A 22290-nucleotide genomic window follows, 5' to 3' on the forward strand; every position below is an offset into this window, starting at 1 on the left:
AGGTTAGCCAAAAAGTATAATGAATTTAGTTTTTCACATCACCTTCCACTATCTTGAGTCTCTATTACGAGTCACCTCTTAACTTCCTCACCAATATCTCTTAAATACTTCGTATGTGAGTTATTTCATAATCAAACGGCAAAATAAATTCAACTACCAAAAAGTCGGAGAGTTGGTAGAAAAATCATGCAAGTGGGTGAAAAGTATCAAAATTTCGTTGAACTCCAGAAATTCAAGTGCGTGTTAGATTTTTGTCATATTTTTTCAAAATGTAAAACGAATTTTTCATTAAAAAAAAGGGGGATTTATTTTTTAAAAAAATGCCCATCTTCACGAGTCATGTGCATGATTTTCATTGGATGTTAGCTCATGGGCTGAGGCATCTGTGACGCGATAATCATTATAACCTCATACCAGGAAAGCTATAGGCACCATCTAGACGTCTATAATGTTGAGTTTACTCACAAAGAGGAGAGAGGGCGTTGTGAGACACTAGAAAATCACAATTGCATTCTTAGGAACTCTGACACATGCATGCTTCTGGATATATTTGTAAATCTACATGAAAGGGTTCTAGAACCTTCTACTTTAAACCAAGCTAGAAACTCTAGTGCACCATCCCATATTTTCGAGCCTTAAACCCAAAATCGCTCCTAGTCATTGTTTTTCCTACCAATGATGTCTTGGTCTAGTGGTTAACACTGAGGGCATGTGTATAATAGGTCTCAGGTTCGAATCCCCCGCCCCCATTTGTAATTTATATTGTCATTGTGGCTCATTCGCACCCAAAAAAAAATGTTTTTCCTGGGCCTAAATATGGTGGATCCCAAAATTCAAGCCCATTTGGCCCACCAAACGGTATTTGTTTATTTTTTTTTATTTTTTTTGATAAGGAAAGAAAACTCAGGCGGAAAGAAAACGGTATTTGTTCATGTTACAGCAAAATAGGGGTTCACAGAAAATTTATGATCAATGAAAAATAAACTTAAATAGGGGAGGTTGCATCTCTACTGCCCAGTGCCCATGACTCCATGACACGCCCCATTATCGATGATGGTGCACTATATCCAGCGACCCACGCGATGTGACAGCGTGGTAAAAAGAAGGGTAATGTGACAAAAACCATCCAATTTTTACTGAATGATTGTAATCCTAGGGTGATGATTAGTGAATCACTAAAAATAAAATGCAAAGGCAAAGCATCTTTATTTTGAACTTTAAGGTAGTTGAATAATCCGTAAAGAAATAAATAAAAATGAGGCATTTTAGATAACAGTGCGCGCAATAAGGTTGATTAGCAAGTTATAAAAAAGCCTTGTAGGTAACCCATATTTAAAGAACTGTAATAGTCGGTAGGATACCAAATAAGTAGCCAATACTAGAGTATTTGCTTTCATTACTGTACATAATAAAATATACATTACCTTAAGCAACTTGGGATCAACTACGACATGGGTTTCCGGAAGGAAATCTATCTTCCAAGTAAGCCTAAAACGTCAAGCATTATAGTGGAGTAGCCAACAAGTAAATCAAAGCTACGAAAGACAGCAACTTAAAACACTAGGCCTACAAAAGAACACCAGGGAGGCACTTACCGTAGGATATACAGCCTCCACGAAACAAAATGAACACTACTAAAGATATTATGTCAGATCAATTAAGCCCTTGAGATGGCTCTGCCAGCGTACTAACAGTTGCAGATACAGTTGCAGTAGTAGTTGAAGATCTATCTTGAAATTCAGATGCAATCCTTCTATTGGCCATCTGGAGTTGAAGACTAGGAGGCATTGAAGATGCTGCTAACACAGATGGTCTAGGACTAGGAGTTTGAGATGGTTGTGCAGCCTGACCCATGTATTGGCTCAAAGCGTGAGAATAGGCTTCCCCCGTCAGTGCTCCTCGCATTCTGCCAGTGGGTCTCCAATTGTTCTCTGACTGCAAATCGATTAAGTTTTCAGGCCTAGTGACAGCCTGAGGAGTTACTCCCGGATGCATAGACAATGAGGACGGCATCCGAACCACCTGTGTCGGGAGAGGCATGGTTTGCTGCTGTCTCCCAATCGAAGCTTGTGGAGGCAGCTGGACACGTTGGAGAGTGCTCGGTGAGTTATTATTCCCAACCCTGGGGGAAACTCCATGCTGGAGATCATTGCGAGGAAGTGAAGTCCGCATTAGATGAGGTGGCTGGCTCAAAGTTTGATGCTTATTATGCATTAGATGAGGTGGCTGGCTCAACGTTTGATGCTTATTATGCATTAAATGTGGTGGCTGGCTCAATGTTTGATGCATACCCTGTTGAACAGAATGATGAATAATTTAAGCAAGATGTTATGTAACAAAATAATCTGGAAGGCTTAAATCGACAGAATCAAAGACAAACTAGTAAATATATGTATCTTACTGAGGAAGCTGAATGGTTTTGCGGTGAACTGTTTACCACATGAAACGGTCTGGGATGTGATTGAAGATGAGGTCGTTGCCTTTCAGCATTGCTGTTAAAAGGGATAGAACCATGTGCATTTGACCCAACAGCCCCCTGGAAAGAAACAGAGGACCCATTTGGTGCAGGGAATCTCACAGATGGTCTTGCATGGTGCTGCAGATTTGTAGGCATCTGTGGTGCTGGAAGGGCCTGTATAGCTGACGGATCTCTCCTAACATTTCTAGATATTGAAAGAAAATTGTTCAAAAGCTCCGGCGAATACACCTCTTGCATTTGCATATTAGTTGGTATAAACATAGGATTCGTTTGATAATTAGTCCCTTGGAAGTTATCAGTCTGCCGGTTCAGCGCAGGAGAAACAGCATCTGTCAACACCGGAGTTATCCCATAGTTACCAGGCGAATTGCCACCAACATATGCTTGAGGCCTCATGTTAAAACCAGCAGAACCAAAATTTAACCCTGCTCCATGAGACGGACTATTTGCAGCTTGTGCAGAAGAATGTTGAGTGAACATGGTGGCACCTCTAGATATTGGTGGTAGGGTTAAATTTGAAGGAACACCCTGGCCCTGAATATTATGATGGATCACAGGTTTTGTATCTACTTGCTCCAATCGATCAGCAATCTCCATCTCGTCATCTTCACCAGTTAGATCATACGTATTGCTAGCATCCATTATATCAGAAGGTGACTCCAGCTCATGCCCTTCCTGCTGATTATCTGAGGTTTGATCGTGCGGCACATCTTTATGTTTATAGCTGGAAACAGCTGTCCATGAACCGTCTGCAGATAAAATCACCTCAGAAACATTCCCTTCCACCTCTTGTAGAACCTGGAAATGAATTGAAGCAATAAAGTATTAAGTGTTTAACAAATATGTTGCACATTTTGTCCCTGTGGAGATCTCCCCGTATGTACTAATGGACACTTTGTCCCTTGATTAATGCACTAGCTTAATTTCCCCCTCAAAAAAAAAGGTTGCACATTCTTCCAAATGCAGAATCAACTTGCCTTGGCCATATTCTGATCAACACGAAGATCAGTGAAGCACGCAGATTGATTACAACTTGGACACCGCCAGGATGGTCGTTTTGACATGATCTCAACATAGTAGCTGAAGTCAAAACACTGCAATAAAAGAAAATATAACACCGAATTAATTAAGAAGGAGAGAGCAGGTGACAGCATAGGATTTAATTAAACTGCCAAAGTATCAACGCTCATCCTGAATGAATAACCCATAACCCAATCACCTGGTAGTGCTTGCAAAGGTTTCCTTTCACTGGCATTTTGATGCGTCTTTTACTGCCAACAAATAAAAAAATATTTTAAAGATGTCCCTTGGTTAGTATAATAGACACCATTAATAGTGATGCGAAGTTTTATTTCCATTTGAAGGAAGCAAACAAAAACTCTAGCACTGCACAAATTCATGATTAACAGCAGTGACAAGGAAAATGATGACAGCAAAGGAAAAAGGCAAAGAGGCAGGAAGGGATAAAAAAAAAAAAAAAGTGAGATGACAAATAGACATCTACGACGACAGCATGGACGGAAGTACTTATTTCAATCATACTAAACAAAAAAGATCTAGTGCAATTCAGGGATACAACAATAGTGTATCGATATTGCTACTAAGTGGGTTAATCATTTGCATTTTGCACCAAGTGTCATATGTAAGGTACAAGATTTCAGGTATATCACATAAGTACATCTGTGTCCACTATGCCTATGAGTTATGACTGTGAACTCCACCAAAATCACTAGTCGATTCAGGAGTAAAATTGAGTAAGAAACAAAAGGCACAGAGTGCAAGACAAAAGTTACCTGATAGGACAATTAAGACTAACCCGGGATGGCCCTTCAATGATCTCAGAATCTGAAACAGGATAGGAGGAAAGGAGGGAAAAGAAATTAAAGATCTAGTATGTCACTCTAGTAATAATCAATAACAAATATTCCTGAAAAGATAAGGATCTACAATTTCTTGCTGAATAACTGAAACCTCCTTCCTGGCAACTCAAATGTACGCATGTCCTTCAAAAAAACTAGGTGTAACATGGAAATGATGAAGCAACAATTTGAAAGCCTAGGAAATATAGAAACGACAGTTACTTTTTTTTTTTAAGTATTTTTCTATTTGTGTAGAGTTTTTATTTGTTTTCGACAAGAACTTTTCTGAAATAAAACCATAAGCATTTTTGTTTACTCAAGCAATGTAATCAGATCAACAGAAAGAATCCAATTAAAACATCCCATTATATGAAAAAACGAAATTGTAGTTTCTTTTTAACTAATTAACATGCACCCTCCACCCGGGTGTCACACACTAAAATTATCTCATGAACTGGTGATAACAAACGAGATGGATGGTTCTAGAAGCTTGTGGATCTATGCTATGTTACTTGGACTCTTCATTTTACCTAAAATACCCTTGTTGGATCCTCGGCACCTGGACATGAGTATGGACACTTCAATTTGGACCAAAATCATGCATTTTTTTCACAAAATAGCCGTGTCGGACACTTGGACACGTAGGGTATCCAAGTCAGGATAACAAAGGATCTATGATGCAGAATGTAATGTGCTATAAAAAGATGTGATGGGACATGACAGCTATTTTGGTGATGGTGAAATTGGTGAGTTAACGAAATCTTTCTAACCCCCATGGGAATATGAAACTCATGAGGGCATAGGTTTCATATTGAAGGGGGTGAATTTAGATAGTGTTACCTACTAACGGAATGTCTAAAGCTTAAAGGACCACCGTGCTGAAGATCTGATGAGTGCTTTTGATGAAGCCTCACTCAAGATCCAGCAAACAGACAAACGACAGAGAGCAAAAGGCTGAGTTTCCATGTTAAGAGGGTTTCTTCTTGTTTGCTCCCTCCAACCAGTTTTTTGTCCTCTTTCCTTTGATGGATATTCTAAAATCTTGTCCACGGAAATAATAAATGTCAATCAATTGATTACACTCATTAATATTAAGTATTCTGCTCCACGATCCATATATAGGTGCTAATGGGGAAACTATATCAATATAACTATCTCACAGCATTTCTTTTGGTCCCTCTTTCCTTTCATGGATATTCCAATATCTTGTGACTCTTGTCCAAGTACAATAATAGAAGCCAAGCTATTTATTATACTTCAGAGTTCCCTTGTAAACCTTCATTAATTTAAAAAAATGGGATTTGACACTAATAAAAAAATTATTAAGATTGCTTCTATAACTATCGTATAATAAGAAAATTTGACCCAAAAAAAATTGCTTTTTTAAGTTTCTTTGTACTCCATGTATAGGATGGGTATATTCCCATTAATAAACGAGTATATCTGAAGTGTATTACGAGTAATTAAGTTGCTAACTATGTTCTATAGTGCTGATACATTTATTTAATTCCTTCTTCCCTTATTGTTTACCCCATGCACTAAAAGTGCTTTATTAAGAAATGGGTAGAGTGAAATTGATAAAGACAAAAACAGTAGGACCAAATGAATCTTTTGAGAACAGACTAAAACGGCAAATGGGCAAACAAAAAGGGGCGGAGTGAGTAATATGATATAATATTAATTTCTTTTGTGATTGGCACACGCATCGTGTACTGTAGTACTAGTTTTAACTTTTAAGTATTAGAGCTCTGTACTATCTGATTCCTACAGAGAATATGTATCAATAGAAGTATATAACAGAGATATTTCTTGAAATTTGGAGTTCTCATAAGGAGCTAGAAAATAGAAATGAAGGTATATTTTTTAACCTTTTCGGGCACCAACGGGCACCAAGTAGCTCATTCCCTGTGCATACTATGTAACATACTAAACATAATATTCCCTCCATTTTTTAAAATTTACTCCCTTTCTTTTTCTGTGCTTTTTTTTTAATCTACACACTTTTAACTAACTAGTTTAGACAATGGACCCAACACTTTACACTTACATAAACTATTTTGTTCATGTCACCATCACAACTTCCCTTTTGTCTCCTTAAATTGTATGGGAGCCATGGTTTTAATGAAATGGCAAGTGTATAGTTTAAATAAAAAGGAGGGAGTATTTCAAACATTTCAGGAGGTTGAAACATTTTGGAAGTCACCAACGGAATGCCACATGTTTTATACTACATTCTAGAGGGTATTTGCGATGTTCTTCTACACATCATAATTGAGCTGAAAGGCATTACCACAGTGTAAAGATCCATTGGGAGGAGTTGAGCAGGGTTAATGCTAGGGATCCAACCTAGGCGCTTTCCAGAAACAAAATAAAAAACTACTTTTTACATGGTTTAAGGATATTAGGATAAAGATCAAAGGAAATTTTGCTATCTTCCCATTAATCCTTGGCTAGAAAGTCCGTGCTCCCATCAGTTGCCCATGTTATTTCGACTTTCAAATATCACTTTGAGGAAATGAAAATAGACAAGTTATAAAAAAATTAATTTCTCAATGAGGATTTTAGCTCTATAAATTAAGCAGTAACAAAACAGGGTTATACTTTCCATTTAAATATGATGTATGCATGTGCCAAACCACAGGCAAGTCTGCAACATTTTAATCTCATAGGGAGGGGGGAGGGGGGTTACTGTACGAATAATCTCACTGGATACCTGAGTTTAATGCAGCAGAGGCAGGCTCATCATAATCTAACGGAACTTGGAGACTAGAAGATGGCATGACACTCATAAGACCAATGAAGAAAATGCAACGACCTTCACATCAAAATAGAATATCTCAGAAGCAACTTTAAAATAAAAAATAAAAAAAGTCAGAACATAGCGTAGACTCTCGTATCAACAGGCAAATACCATCGAATTGTCCCACCACTTGAAGGAGATTTATTCCATATTTTAGGGAACTATTGACTACAGTTGGAAGCTGTGGCCGGTGATCCTGATCAACAAGAACCGAATTAATAGATGGACAAAAAATGGACCTTATATCAACAATGAGATTGTAAATACTCAAGGGTAATTACGAACCATTGAAGAATTGCTTCTATGATCCACAGCGTTACCATTGAGCAAGATACTGCAAGAAGCCATATAATAAGCAGGGAAAATATTGAAGTTCAGAAGAGGACGACAATTAGAGGAGAAGGATACATACTTCGCTTGTCGGGGAGTAACAATACAAGCAGATGTATCTATGTTGTCTTTCATAGCCACGAACAAATACTGTGGTAATAGGGGGAAAAAAAAAACAATATCATAAGTCATAACATGAATAAGTACTACTTTTGGGGTAGGCAGAAATGACAAAAGGCAAAACACACACACACACACTAGGTTCATAACGAAGTGATCAACAAAATACTTGGTCAAAACAATTGAGTTTAATAGTTTATGCAAGGCTGCCCCTTGTCCAAAAAGATACAATTAAGCTATATAAGGAACTACACCAACATAATTGTTGTAATTTGAACTGATATACCAACAGCCAACAAATGCACGTCAGCTAACTGCCTAACCTACAGTCTAGTTATGATCTGTGTGTACAACATTATCCAATTCTGCAGAGTAAAATGACCCATTTAACTCCTTTCTTCACTCACAAGCATTGCCACTCCCAAACCCTAAGGGAAACAGTTAACAAGTTTGATCATGAAAATTAAGTATCACATTGTCATTGGCAACAACAAACTCATAGCAAACCATGAAAGCAGTTCCTGTCATCTTTTCTAGATGAAATTTTTAGTTTGAGATTCTTAGCTTCTAATAATATTGTTTTACAGTGTAACTCTTGTATGCTCTCTACTTTTCTTCTCACTCATCTTCTCTCGCCCCATACCTCCTCCACTTTTGTTTTCTCCAGCATGTTGTGTTTTCCCACTTAACTTAGTTCTCTTTCCCAAACATTCTCCTTTCTCACATCCTTTTTCATGCTTCCTATTCCCTTTTTTCTTCAACCTTTGCATCACTATTAATTTGTAAAACCCTTCTCTTCTGTTGATCCAGTGATAAGATGTTGGTCTATCCATTGAAGCTCCCAAGCCACTATTCTTTGGCTGTGTATTACAAGTTACATCGGAAAAAATCAAATGGCTTTTCAGCATGTCTATACTGCATACTCATTCTGATTTCTGAAGTGGCATCCTGTCATTATAATTTCAAACAGAAGTATAAGGAAACAGCCCTTCTGTCATTAAAAGGGTCAGGTTGTTCACAAATCCACATACATTTTCCTATACAACTCAAGAAAGGACCTAATCTAAAAATCCAAACTCATCATTCTTCTAAAGCCAACAGGAGTACGGTTAATCCGTTAATGTTGACATGTACAACAGCTGTTGAATGTCGTAAGCCATAAATTCCAATTTCAAATTTGCTCATTTTCACAATTCTTTCATTGCCCCATTGGCCATTCACAAATGTACAAGAGATGTTTAATGATTAAAAATTACGGAGAATACTCTTCTTCTGAAGGGAAAAAGATATTTAAAACGCTGACGATTGAACCAGAAACATACATAATGTCAGAGCGATAGTATCATAACCACCCTCACCTGAAGTATTTAACACTCGGATTCATTTCATGCTGCTAAAGTTTCAGTGAGTTAAACAAATAGAAAAAATGACATGAAGACTTCAAGTTCACTAGAATATACTCATATAGTCCCATTCCACCAAAACCATGAATACTTATGAAGAAATTGGGCAAGAGAAGGAAAAAAAACTGTTGACCGATGAGTGATTAAAGGACAGCAAACTTAATGATTGGTTGAAATCTTTGTACATATGAACATTGCTGCTGTTGAAACATATGGCAACTTCTCAGTATCTCAGGCCTAGAGTCCCTCTGAATTAAGTGGATTAGGACTCCTATTTAAAGAATAAGGCTTTCTGGAATTATAATGCAGTGCTGTGCTACTGACTCAACACCTCTGTCCTCAATGTCCACCACATATTCTGGATCAAGTAGGTAGCTGATAAATAGAACAGGGACTAAAAGAAGTTTCGATATCCAGGAATGCTGGAAATTATCTATCAGAGGAATATACCATCCAGGAGCAATAGAGTTTCAAGCTTATTAAAAAAGACAAAGAAGTAACTTATAATCAAATAAACTTCAGGCACTCTTGGCTTATAGTGAAAAGAACCACAACAGCTGAAAACTGATACATTGGATGCATCGACAAGCAACAAACAATACAATTTTGTAATTTAACACCCGATTTTAATTAAATCTTCATCTTGAGTATGTTGTTACTGGAAATATTGAGAAAATTAAGAGGATAAGGAGAAAATCAGCAGGTGCACAAAGGGTATACAAGGATGCAAAGGGTATTCATATTCACTGGAAATTAAAATTTTCCTAGATTAGCATCCTCTCTCATGTGTTGACCATAGAATTTCACAATTCATCAGGATCTTCCCAATGTGATGCATTTAGACTAGGTTTGGTTTCTCAGCTATTGGGTTCCTATTCCTACCAAGTAAACGGTCATATATACTAAAGCATACTAGATAATTTAATAGTATACAGGAAATTTTTGGTTTGCCGATATAAAAATGCTCTTTTTTACCTAAGAAATAAACTAATCATGGTCAAAGGGAAAATAATAAGCTAAAGAAATCTGTTGGCTAATCAAGTGAGAATCCAAGGAGACACTTTACCATTGTGTGTAACATGAAATCAATAGTAAATCCCATAATCACCAGCCAAATATCCAAGAATCTCCAACCTGCTATTACAAGCCAGTCCACTCCACAATCAGTGAATGAGGTTCCAAAACTTACTCTACAAGATCCTCTATATATAGCACCAGTCTTAGAAATCTATTGCTAAAGTTGTTGGACACCTACAGCTATCATACTATTAAACTTCAGTTAAAACTTCAGAGTGACAGTCCTCCTATCCATTTTGGGATTTTCAAACTCAATTGTCCTAACAGTTCAACTCATTCCATGCATTAGGTTTAATAATTCACTAAAAGTTACGGGGTATTCTTTTGGGTTCTTCTACACTTCTCTTAAAATACAACAAAGACGCATGAAAGCCAAGCGGGAAAAATGGGGGTAATAGAATTGACTCATGACTTTACAGTATGAACGTATGAATGTTGACTCGTAAATAAACAAGTGAAGGTATTTTTCACCACTTAATAGTGTAATGCTCTTTATCCCTGTGAAATAATGACTGACAAGAAACATGATTACCACATAACAGAAGATTAAGTTAAGGGCGTCATTGGTATATCAGCCAATAAACTCCAACTAGACAGCAATCCAAGTCTTTTTAGGCATACCCCTCCCCTAGACATCCCCAACCCCAATTACAGTACTCCGCAGGGGGGAACAAACAAACAGGTAGTTGGATAGAACAAAAACTATTACTTTGATATGGAACTCCATCCATTTCTAATACAAGTCATTTTCTCTTTTCTGAGATTCAACTTTAAACACAACTACTCATATACTATATTAATAAAACATGTAGTCGTAAATCGTAATAGTTAATACTCCCTCCGTTCCTGAATATTATCAACACTAGTATTTGCGCATACTTTTAGGAAGTTTTGTGGGTAGTACATGAAAATGAATAAACTACTGTGCAAGAGGAGTTAATGAGGATATTCTAATTGTTTGTGGGAGAAAGATGATAATGAATTGGTGCAAGTGGGGTTAGTAAGAGAGAGAAACAATAAACAATAGTTACAAGTGGGGTTAGTATGAGAGAGAAACAATAAAGAAATAGTGGTCCCTTGCCAAAACAGGAAGTGTCGCAAGTATTCAAAAACAGAGGGAGTATATTTCTAGTTTCGTCTTTGAAAATACTTTCATAATACAGATTTTTACTTTTTTTACAAGTGTAGAGTGCGAGAAATGGTTGGAAATCGGCCTCAAAAGGAAAAAACGGCAAGAATTCTAAAACAGCATGTGTACAAGATAAGTTTCCTGTCCAAACGAAAAAGTAGTTCAATCGAAGCTTGCAACAGAGCAAAGGAAATATATGCTTACAATTTTCTCTTCTTTTGAGATTATTATGTCCTTAGAGATGTGAAAATCAACCAAGTGAGTCCCATATCCTGGCTGCAACAAAGACGAGAAACATGAAGTACACAATTTCAAAAAGTAGTCAGAAATAGGTTCAAGCTTTCCCATTCAATGAAGTAGGGGAGTATGGCTATAAAGAATTAAAAAAAATGAAAAGCTAGACTCAAAGGGATGATAGAATCCTTTTACCCAAAGTAAAGGAAATAATGCAATACATAAGGATTAGAGGCCTACCTCAACTTCAAAAAACGCAAGAATGTGGCCTAATTTGAACCTTGGATAAAACCTACAAGTGCAGGGGAACCACAGTTAATTAAACAAGAAGAAATACACAAAATTTTAGTTACAGATTTCTTTTTCTAAGAATTCTAACCAAGAAAAAATTTTGAATGAAGGAAAATCAGTCTATTACATAGAGAAGCATTACATTATCCTCCAATGAACAAATTAGCAAAAGTTCACACTCAAATTACAGTTTTGTTTGAGTGCCTTTTCATTTAAACAGATATTTCGGCTAAAGAACAACCTCTACACATCTTTTCCCAAAAGAAGACTTGCTCCTAAAGGACTTCTCAAGGACCGAGGAAGTACTATCCAAAAACTAGGCCATAACTAATCTAACCGCAGGGGGGGAGGGGAATAAAGTGCAAGAAAAAGGAGAGATTAATAAACAACTTTTTAAAAAAAAAACCTCAATTGCAACTAGATATACAATTCTGACCAGTTGCGGAATTTGCCAAAAAAAAAAAAAACATTTGGGAGGCAAGATTTGAACCTAAGACCTAAACCTTAGTACCTTTACCACATTAGGATTCAACCACGACTCAGAGCTCCAATAAAAGATTTAACTATCATATCCACGGAATACACCATCTAATAGATCTAGAAAATGGAAAAAGGTGATAGAAAAGGGGGTTCAGCCCCAACCCGTATCAACAAGGAATTGTTATGCAAGTAATGCAACCACCCAAGCCTTCCATCGGATTCACCTATTAAAGACACAACTAAGTGGGTAATTTTGGCATTGCACATTTGCACATTAGATTATTGGGCATGTGATATGATGTCAGAATCAGTTACATTAGAGAGATTGAGAATTAGAAAAAATAGAGGTGACGTGGGAAAAGAGAAGATCATTGAGAAAGTGTGGTTATACTTCTGTTAGTTTGGGAGTCCTAGACTCTCGAAAGCCGTGGAATTCGTTTAGAAATTCTCGGTTAGTATAATCATCCTACTTCCATTTCTCTACTCCAATTTTTTTTGCAAATCTACTTCTCTTCAATTAGTCTACAATTTTCAGTCACTAACTCTAGTTTATTGCATGATTCTCCCCCTGATTCTAACCTTACTTAACTTGTAAATCTGTTGTCATAATAGTTTATACAAACCGTGTGTCATTGAAGTAGCCAAAACCCTTGGCCTCTAAATTCGGCAGCGATCTGCAGTCTTTGGACTTGGAAGGAAATTGTTTGGAAAGATTTAAGATGTGGGATTCCCCACTAGTCCACTAAATATTGCAACATTTATACAAACTGGAGCATGCAGATAATAAGGTGTCTACCTTTGTCTCGCATTAGTATTTATTATGTTCTGGGGTATCCCAAGGGACGAAAGGAATGCCAAATATTTCCATAATCAGGACGAACTGCGGTAAATTCTTTTTTCCTCTGACTCCTTATGGACTCAAACCACACCATATTACACAATGGGATGAGTACTAGACTGTTCACAGGAATCGGAAACCTCTAACAAGCATAACACTATTTTGCAGTTCCTATTTTTCTGGAGGACATTTTATTGATATCTCTCACTTACCTTTATTAGTTTGTCGATCAATACCCACACATATAAACCAAGGTAAGGAGCTTAGTGATCATGATTAAAGATAGGATAGTTTCATGTTGATCATATATGACAAGCACAATATAAGATTAATAGTTTAATACCTGGAAATTATGGTAGAAACAGTTGGCAGAAAATTACACACTTCAGTATTAACGCCATTTTTTGTCACAAAGAAGTTTGCAACCTACAAGGGAAACGAATCCACTAAAGTAAATACAAAAATGTTAAGTTTTCAGCAAAAAAAACAAAAAATGTGCAGAATGTTTAGGAATAACCTATGAGATACCACCCCATGACCGAGAGATAGAGGAGCTTATTTCTATGTATAACCTTTTAGATATTCAATTAAAGGATGTGGAGAATTCAAGAGTATGGACAGGAAATTCTTCCGGGGGTTTTCCTTGTAATTTTTTGCTACTCTTTGAGTTGTTCCCCTAGATATCCCCATTTTCCGTTGTAGAATTTCATTTGAAAGTCAAAGGTCCCCCTTAAGGTCCGAGCTCTTGTGTGTACTTTGGCTTTGGGAAGGTTCAATAAGAATGATATACCCCAGAAACAGCGCCCAAGAATGGCTGTATCACCTGACATTTGCTTGTTTTTTCGGGAAAATAATGAATGAGCACATGTCTTTCTTCACTGTGATATGTTATACACTTATACTGCCAAACGACTCATTGCATTTTATGAAGAATCTTGGGTTAGACTTTTGGAGCATTCAGGAACTGTAGCAGATTCACTTTGTAGGATACTAGGGTTTGGTGCAGGAAAGGAGAAGAAGGTGCTTTGGAAAAATGTGATTATGGCAATTTTGTGGTGTGCGTAGACGGAGCGGAATGGTCGGATTTTTAATGATGCTGCCGCACATGATCTGTTGTGGGAGAATGGTAACTTCATTAGCTTCTTTATGGGCTAAGGCGCTGAGGACTTTTATACATTGAGCAATTACACATTGAGAAACGTACTTATGATTTCGATTGAGCAATTTTAATAATACTTTTCTTCTTATCAAAAAAATATAATAACAATATGAGATACCACCTCATCTGCCAGAGCCAGAAGTTCTTGAGTATCCTCGGCACTGAACCATCCAAGTTTACAGGCATTCTGTGGACAAAATAAGCTTAATCACAAAACGCTCAACACATAATTCCCTTGTATAAAAAGAAAAGAGGAAAAAAAGAGAGAAAAATAGCCAGCAATTCCTGCAAGAAGTGCACAGGCACATGTAATACTCACTAAGAATTCCGAATCCACTAAAATTCAATGAAGAGATAGCAAACATTCGTCAGCTTAAAAAGGAACTTAAATTTTAATGCTAAACCTAGGCCTTCTTTTTCCCAATGACCCATGTTCTTCTCTAATAAAAGTCACAGAACTTCAGTCAAATTTACTGTCCCGTGAGTCCTTGACAAGCAGAAATATGAGTTCAAGTAAATAATAAATATATGAAAGGCAAAAAATCTGCCACAAGGGTGCTTTAACATTTTTATTATTCATTAAAAAAGGGTGCTAAAACAATTCCTAAGATAAGTTCCAGCACGTGCAGAAAGGGGGAGTGTTGGACACCACCATTCCACCTCTAATTTTACGGAAATAAATACAAAAATTATGTATCATCCTATCCAAGAGAAATGGAACTGAAACAAAAAATGTAGGCATGCCACAACATTCACCCACAACAAACGTGCAAAAATAACTGATTTCCCATCATGAAAACATCTACACTAAGCAAACTAATAATAATAAGTGATATATACCTTAACAGAGATCATAAGCACCATGATAGATGCTTGCAGATAGAATTCATCTTTTCGGCTACACACCTATAAGAAGATTATATAAACCTCAGAATGCTGTTGAGGTATGAAAGCAAACCTCAAGAAAATGAGCTAAAAGCAAAGTTTTAAAGAGAAAACAAAGGAGAAAGACAGAATCATCAATTAACTGAATCACCTTTCTCAAAACTGGAGGCAACTTTGAAGTGTGGGCTGGCACCTCGTTGTTTGCAAGCCCGTAGTCTATTCCCCTGCATCTCATTTGAGCACAATACGGAGATCAATAATGTTGTGACACGGTAAAATGTAAATGTAAGTTACACTCTAAATGATGATCCAGGTTGATTCAAGTACAGTTAAGTGGTTCTAAAAAACAGGAAAAACTTGTAACAGAAGAGAATCGTTTGTAACACAAGGTATCATGGGCCTCATAATCACCATGGCGGTAATTGTTGTGCATCACTGAAGTTTACTTTATTTTTGTTTACAGTAAAAGGTGTAGCGAGTTGATGTGGATAAAATTTATCAGACATATCGTTGTATCTGCTAATACGTACAGTGGGAATTGGTAAAGATCCATTCCATAAGTTGAAAAACATCAACGTATTAGCCAATAGGGCTTACCATAGGACAAGATTCAAAACTGTGTACACGAATATTAAAGATCCCCAAAACATCTGATGATTTTTTATACTTCACTTCAAATGTATTTACCACAAAAAATTCAATTTACTCCCAGTCCAGACCATGTACTGACTTATAGCATACCACACAATCAGTTTGAATTCACTAATTAAGTTACCAGTAGACCACTTCCATATCTCCCAAGTCCTCAGCACCAAACACAGACTGCTACTGCAGCATGTACAAATTTCAGACGAATTTGCTCTATGGTTAAAAAAAAAATTGCAATTTCCAAGTAGCTACCAACAACTGCAACTCCATAAAACTGTAATGCATAAATGGAATAACCAATCAATAACAAATAAAGGATTGAGAAATAATGTGATGCATGATTGGTTGTAAGGTAATGCCAGAAAGTTCAATATGAAAATTATTAGCCCTTGCAAGGGAAAAAGGCATCACAGACGCAACCTCTGATTCTTAAAAACAAATCAGTACATTCGACAACTGTCTTACACTGTGTCAAAAGGTAGTAATTAAAATGGGATAAAACTAAGAAAGTGTTTAAACCACAAGTAACCAAGTTTGCTTGCCTTAAAGCATGTGGGCTATTGCCTCCGTGAAAATTCTGGTTATATCGAAGAAATTTATCTACCAAACTGTCCAGCTTTCTAATTAAGCATGGGAACACAAGAAAATTGGTTACTTACGCCTTTGGCCTCCGCCATTCACCAAAAAAACAATTCAAAATCCGGGAGTTATCTTCTCATGCGCTACTACAATCAATCTATTAAACCTAATTCACCTAAAAAAACTCCCACAAAAATTATAAACACAAACAAGCTACAACTTTAATAGCTTCACACAATCAATTTGACCCAGTTAAAATCAAAATCATATTTTTCAACAACCACCCAAGCACCAAAATGACAACAATGTAAAATAAAAGTGAAAATTCAGAGAAAATTAGGGTTTACAGATAGGGAAAAAAGGAACCTGGAAAGAGCAAGACAAAGGTGATGGAATTTTTCAGTTTGGTCGGAAGTTTGTGCGCACATGTTGAGCTGTTCCGCTACAGCAATCACACGGTACGCGTTCACCTCCAGCGCTTGCTGTAATGGACTCTTTCCCGAAACACTGTCGTTTCTCGGTGCTGGGGCCTGATATGCCACGCTACTCGCGGTCATTCCACCGACACTGCAGAAAAATTACGGCAGATTTCAACCTTAATCAAACGGAATTTTAGCAATATTAGGGGAGATTTAAAAATAAGGACCAGATTTAAGCAATATTAGGGCAGATTTCAACATTAATCAAACCGTATTGTAACATAATTAGGGTAGATTTCACAAAATCCTCATCAAACCAAATCGTAGTATACCACTAACCGGAATTTTCGAATAATCGCTGGATATTTTCGCCGGAGTTTTTGCTGGAGTTTCTTCTATTCGAACGATCTCTCTGCCGGCAGTGAAGAAGCTCGAGAGAGTGAAGGTGGAGAAGTTAACAAGGGGGGGAGGTTCTGGAAAATGGTTATTGCCTGCGGTCAAGTGCATTGTATGAAGTAAAATTTCGTCCGTTTATTTCACTTGTGATTTAAAGATCTTACGGCTGGAATTGTACACCAAAAAATGGGTGGGATTTTTTTCGCCTTCTGCCAAATTTTTGAAATTTTGGCGTTTGGTCGCGCGCGGAATATTTTGTATAGCTAGATTATTAGACCTTTTTCATTTTATTACTCCATACGACCAATCGACCATACCTCCTGTTCCGTGTAGAAAACTATGAACTACTTTGTATGAAACAAGTAGCCTCGAATAAGATTTGTTTGTTGGAGGAGAAAGACCTCTTAGTTGTCGGATTTAAATGTATTACACATAAAATACGTTAAACTGGTCTTGGGTAGATCTGAGGTAGTCCCTCCAAGGCCTAAATCAGTTGGTGGTCGATAACAAGAGATATTAATAGGTTTAGGTGTGTGAAAACAATAAATAAATATACATTGGGTGAGTACCATGTGGTGACTTATATATCGACATATATTGTTTGATAAAGGTTGATGGGCGGCTTTTGTCGTATTGGGACTATGGCCTTTCAAGGAAATGACATATTTGGGACCAAAATGGGGGGAAACCTTAGTGGTATTTGATAGCGATTTGGCCTAATTGGGAGTGAATTGAGCACCCAAACACCTTTGTTCTGGTTAAATGCATCTTAACTTTGACTATTAATATATTTAACTGTCTATTAGTAAAAGTTATAAAAAGTTGATAAGAAATGTATTGTTTCTTATCCAACAACATGGTATAGGATAACATACATTTTTTTTTTCTATATATTAATAAAAATCAAGTTAGAGTTATCATATAAATAGGGTTAAAAGTGATGCATTCATTCATAAATGTATGGAGTAGATTTTTTTTTTCCCAACTCACTTTTGTTCAATAATTCATTTCACTTTTACCAAAACATTTAAATGCACACGATTCATGTTTTATTAACATCAAACAATTAAGAACAGTATGCAATAAATGAGTATTTTAGATATTTTAACTGCATGTCAAAAAAACTCAAAAGTTAGCTTATAATAAAAATAAGTCCAGTTCATTACGCCCAAAAGCGCAGAGCTTTAATACTTCCACCGTTCCGGAAATATCGCACTATGGTTGACTTTTACCTCTCAAACCGTTACTTTGACTCTTAATATCTCAAATTGTGTACAAGTAAAATTATAAAAAATTAATATTTAGAAAATATATATTCGATACGAATCTAACATGACCCCACATGACTAAACTTTTCTTACGTACGAGTCACAAAAAATGGTCAAAGTCGTAGTGTAAATAGTGTAAAAAACAAATGATGCGATATCTCCGGAACGGAGAAAGTATAACTTTATGACTATAAGTATCACATATCCCCCTATTAGGCCCTGTTTAGTTCACCTTATTTAAGGACCTTATTACTTATTTCAGATCTAATCAGATCAGATCAGACCATATCAGATCAGATCAGATCAGAAAAAATAAGTTCAGATCAGATAAGAAAAAATAAGTTCAGATCAGATCAGACCAGATCAGACCAGATTATTATTATTATTATTATTATTATTGTTATTATTATTATTATTATTATTATTATTATTATTATTATTATTATTATTATTATTATTGGTATATGTTTATATCATTGTTATTATATTTAATATTTTATTACTATTATTGCTTTAATAAAAAATAATGTTGTTGTCGGTGCAATTAAAATCTATCATTTTAGGCATAAAAAAATATTAACAAAACATTCAAATTGATCATGTCCAAATTAAAACCATTAAGTCCAGGTTAGAAACGATATGATCAGGTCATGTCCATATCAAAACTGATTTTTATAGATCAAAACCATTATATATCCAGACTAAAACTGATAGGATCAGATAATATCCAGATCATAACTGATCTGTACAGATCATGTCCAAATCATGATCAAATCTGCAAAGATCTTATCTACATCAGAACCGATCCTTACAGAACCAATATGTTCAGATCAAAACCGATTTGTACAGATCATGTCCAGATCAAAATCGATATGTCCAAATTATAACTTGTCTAGATATCGACTCTATATAGATTATGTTCAGATCAGAACTAGTTTGTACAAATCATAACCCGATCAAAACTGATATGTACAGATCATGACTAGATCAGAACTAATATGTACAGATCATGACCAGATCATAACTGATCTGTACAGGTCATGACCAGATCAGAACTAATCTGTACAGATCATGTCCTGGTCAGAACTGATCTATACAGATCATGTCCAGATCAGAACTATACAGATCATGTCTAGATCAGAACTGATCTATACAGATCATGTCTAGATCAAAACTGAACTGTACATATCATGTCCAGATCAAAACTGATTTGTACAGATCATGTCCAGATCATAACTACACTGTACATATCATGTACAGATCAGAACTAATCTGTACAGATCATGTCCAAATTAGAATTGATTATGTCCAATTCATAACTTATATGTACAAATCATGTATAGATTAGAACCGATCTGTACATATCATATCCAGATCATAACTTATATGTCTAGATCATAACCGATCTATCTAGATCATGTATAGGTCTATCTAATATAAGGAATAGTTAAATCATGAGCAAAGTCAAGTAAATAATACCAATATTATAAATTTGTGTAACATTTATTTTACACGTAAGTCGTTTAATATTAATAAATGTAGATTTTTGTTTAAACTTAATTCAGAAGAATCAGATCAGATCAGATCAGACCAGACCAGATCAGATCAGAAAAAATAAGTTCAGATCAGATCAGATTAGACCAGGCCAGACCAGGCCAGATCAGATCAGAACAGATCAGGAGAAATAAGGTGAACTAAACAGGGCCTTAGTATGACTATAAGTACTTCCTCCGTCTTTTAATACTAGCAACGTTTGGACTTTTGCCACTATTCATATAATCTACTTTAACTATTCTTAGTGCTTTTTATATAAGATAAAACATAGTCATGTGGGATCTTGTTAGATTCGTCTCATTGTGTATTTTTAAAATATCAACTTTTTATAATTCTTGCTTAAAGAGAATTTAAGATATAAATGATCAAAGTTGTGCATTGACATGCGTGAAACTAACAAATGTTGCGAGTATTAAAAGACGGAGGAAGTATAACTTTATGACTCTAACTTTATGACTATATGTAAAGTCGTTTGGTTGGGGGTTTTCAGGAAAGGGAATGGTGAAACATGCCAAACAAACAATAACAAAGGAATGATATCAGTCCATTCCCTTTCCCTTTCCTGAAAACCCCCAACCAAATGCCCCCTTAGTATTACTACTTTTTTTACGCAGAAATAGGAAATATATTAGTAGGAGGTAACTAGGACCTCATGAACCAGAAAGTATAGTTACAAAGGTGCCAAAAGCAGCCCATAGTCAAACCCAAAAACTTGTAATCACGACTATGGCTGAGACCAGGATAAAGCTTAAAATGTTTAGCATAATACAAAAGCAAATTAGGGAAATTAGAGCAGTTAGCAATATAATCATTGATCTTCAAACCCAACTCGAAACAGGAACTCAAGGCTAGACTGCATTGACTGGGACCAACTCCTTCTCATAGGCTTCCCTTACATTAGTAGGAGGCTGAAAATGGTAGACCTTTGGAACAGTCATGATGCGTCCAATTTCAGCGAGGCCATGAGCAACTTGGTTAACATCTCGTTTGACATGAAGGAGAGAAACACACCAGTTCCTCCTTAGGAGTGAAACAATATCATTGATGATAGGAGCTAGATGATGATCTTGGTAGCCCTTTGGATTCTCTAACATGTATTTTAAAGCCGCCGCATCTATCTCCAATTCCAGATGAGTAATCTTCCTCTCCCAAGCAATCAGAAGCCCTTCCTTAACTGCAGTTAATTCCGCTGAAGCAGGACCAAGAGATTTGAAGCGAATGGAGAAACCAATATGCCAAAGGCCTCTATCACATTTGATCACACCACCTCCTCCAACATTGTCAATATCAATCCAGGAACCGTCAGTGTTCAATTTGAAAAAAGAGACTTGAGGGGGAGCCCACTTCCTTGGTGATGGAGGATTAGCAGAAGAGCTGGCTTCAGTTTCATCGGAAATAGACTGCACCAAAGTGTTAGAGAAAGTGTAGTCTGCCCAGAATCTATTATAAAGGCTAGCACTGCTTCCCATTTTCAGCTTAAAGACAACATCGTTTCTATAAGACCATATGTGCCAAATTGCAATTGAAAAAATTCTTTGCCATTGATTAGACCCATTTAAATTATAAGCCACCCACTCATGCCAAGACAAGGAGTAGAATTTGATAAATTCAAGATCAAAAACTGAAGAATGACATTGAAAAAGCATAGACCAGAACGCAGAAGTACTATAGCAATCTCTAAAAAGATGTAAATTGTCTTCAGTGGAAGTGGTGCACCTGATACAGATAGGATTGAAATTCTGGATTTTAACAGCTAGAGTTTGAGCTACAGGAAGAATGGAGTGACAGACATTCCAAAGTAACATCTTATATTTATAAGGAATGTTGATTTTCCAGAGTTTTTTCCAGCAAACATTAATAAGACAAGCATTGGAATGGGGGCTAGCAGTAGAATTATATGCTGACTTAATGGTAAAGGTTCCTTTTTTATCCAAAGTCCATCTTAGTGAATCCTTGGCAGCAGTTAAAGTTGAGAGGGGAGTAGCCTTTATGATACTGCAAATATGAGAGGGGAGTAAATGCTGGATTCTAGTAAGATCCCAAGAGTTATTTTTAATAATATGGGAAACCCTCAGGTGGGCAAGTGATTCAGGAATAACAATATTAGGAAGCTGATAAAGAGGGCATTGACCAACCCAATGATTGAACCAAAGAGAAGTGTCTTCACCATTCCCAATACTAATAATCATGCCTTTTTTAACAATTTCCCTTCCTTTGAGAATATCTTTCCAAATAGAAGAAGAGTTGGAATTTGGGAAACAGTCATTGAAATTTGAGGCTTTTAAATACCTAGAACTTAGGATTTTAACCCAAAGTTTATCAGGTTGAGTAAGGATTTTCCA

At 36.3% G+C, this 22290-nt stretch overlaps 1 protein-coding gene across 3 annotated transcripts; it reads right to left on the minus strand.

The window, feature by feature from the left end:
• Window positions 1-1367: 1367 nt before the first annotated feature.
• LOC110805588 (E4 SUMO-protein ligase PIAL2) lies at window positions 1368-17243 on the minus strand. Of its 3 annotated transcripts, none has more exons than XM_022011209.2 (17): window positions 17070-17243; window positions 16678-16878; window positions 15236-15308; window positions 15040-15105; window positions 14321-14386; window positions 13384-13466; window positions 11672-11723; window positions 11402-11473; window positions 7551-7618; window positions 7424-7472; window positions 7250-7334; window positions 7052-7153; window positions 4273-4324; window positions 3699-3750; window positions 3457-3573; window positions 2438-3277; window positions 1368-2292 (listed from the first exon to the last, which is right to left on the minus strand). In XM_022011209.2, exons 2-17 carry the CDS (start codon window positions 16866-16868, stop codon window positions 1654-1656), a joined length of 2607 nt encoding a protein of 868 aa, XP_021866901.1. In that variant the 5' UTR covers window positions 16869-16878; window positions 17070-17243; the 3' UTR covers window positions 1368-1653. The 3 variants fall into 3 exon arrangements, with proteins under 3 accessions (XP_021866901.1, XP_021866900.1, XP_056689609.1); XM_022011208.2 differs by having other exon boundaries at window positions 2402-3277; window positions 17070-17240; XM_056833631.1 differs by having other exon boundaries at window positions 2402-3277; window positions 16678-16906; window positions 17070-17240.
• Window positions 17244-22290: the final 5047 nt, after the last annotated feature.

Source organism: Spinacia oleracea, chromosome 6 (assembly GCF_020520425.1).
Source record: "Spinacia oleracea cultivar Varoflay chromosome 6, BTI_SOV_V1, whole genome shotgun sequence".
In the NCBI taxonomy this organism is placed as follows: Eukaryota; Viridiplantae; Streptophyta; class Magnoliopsida; order Caryophyllales; family Amaranthaceae; genus Spinacia; species Spinacia oleracea.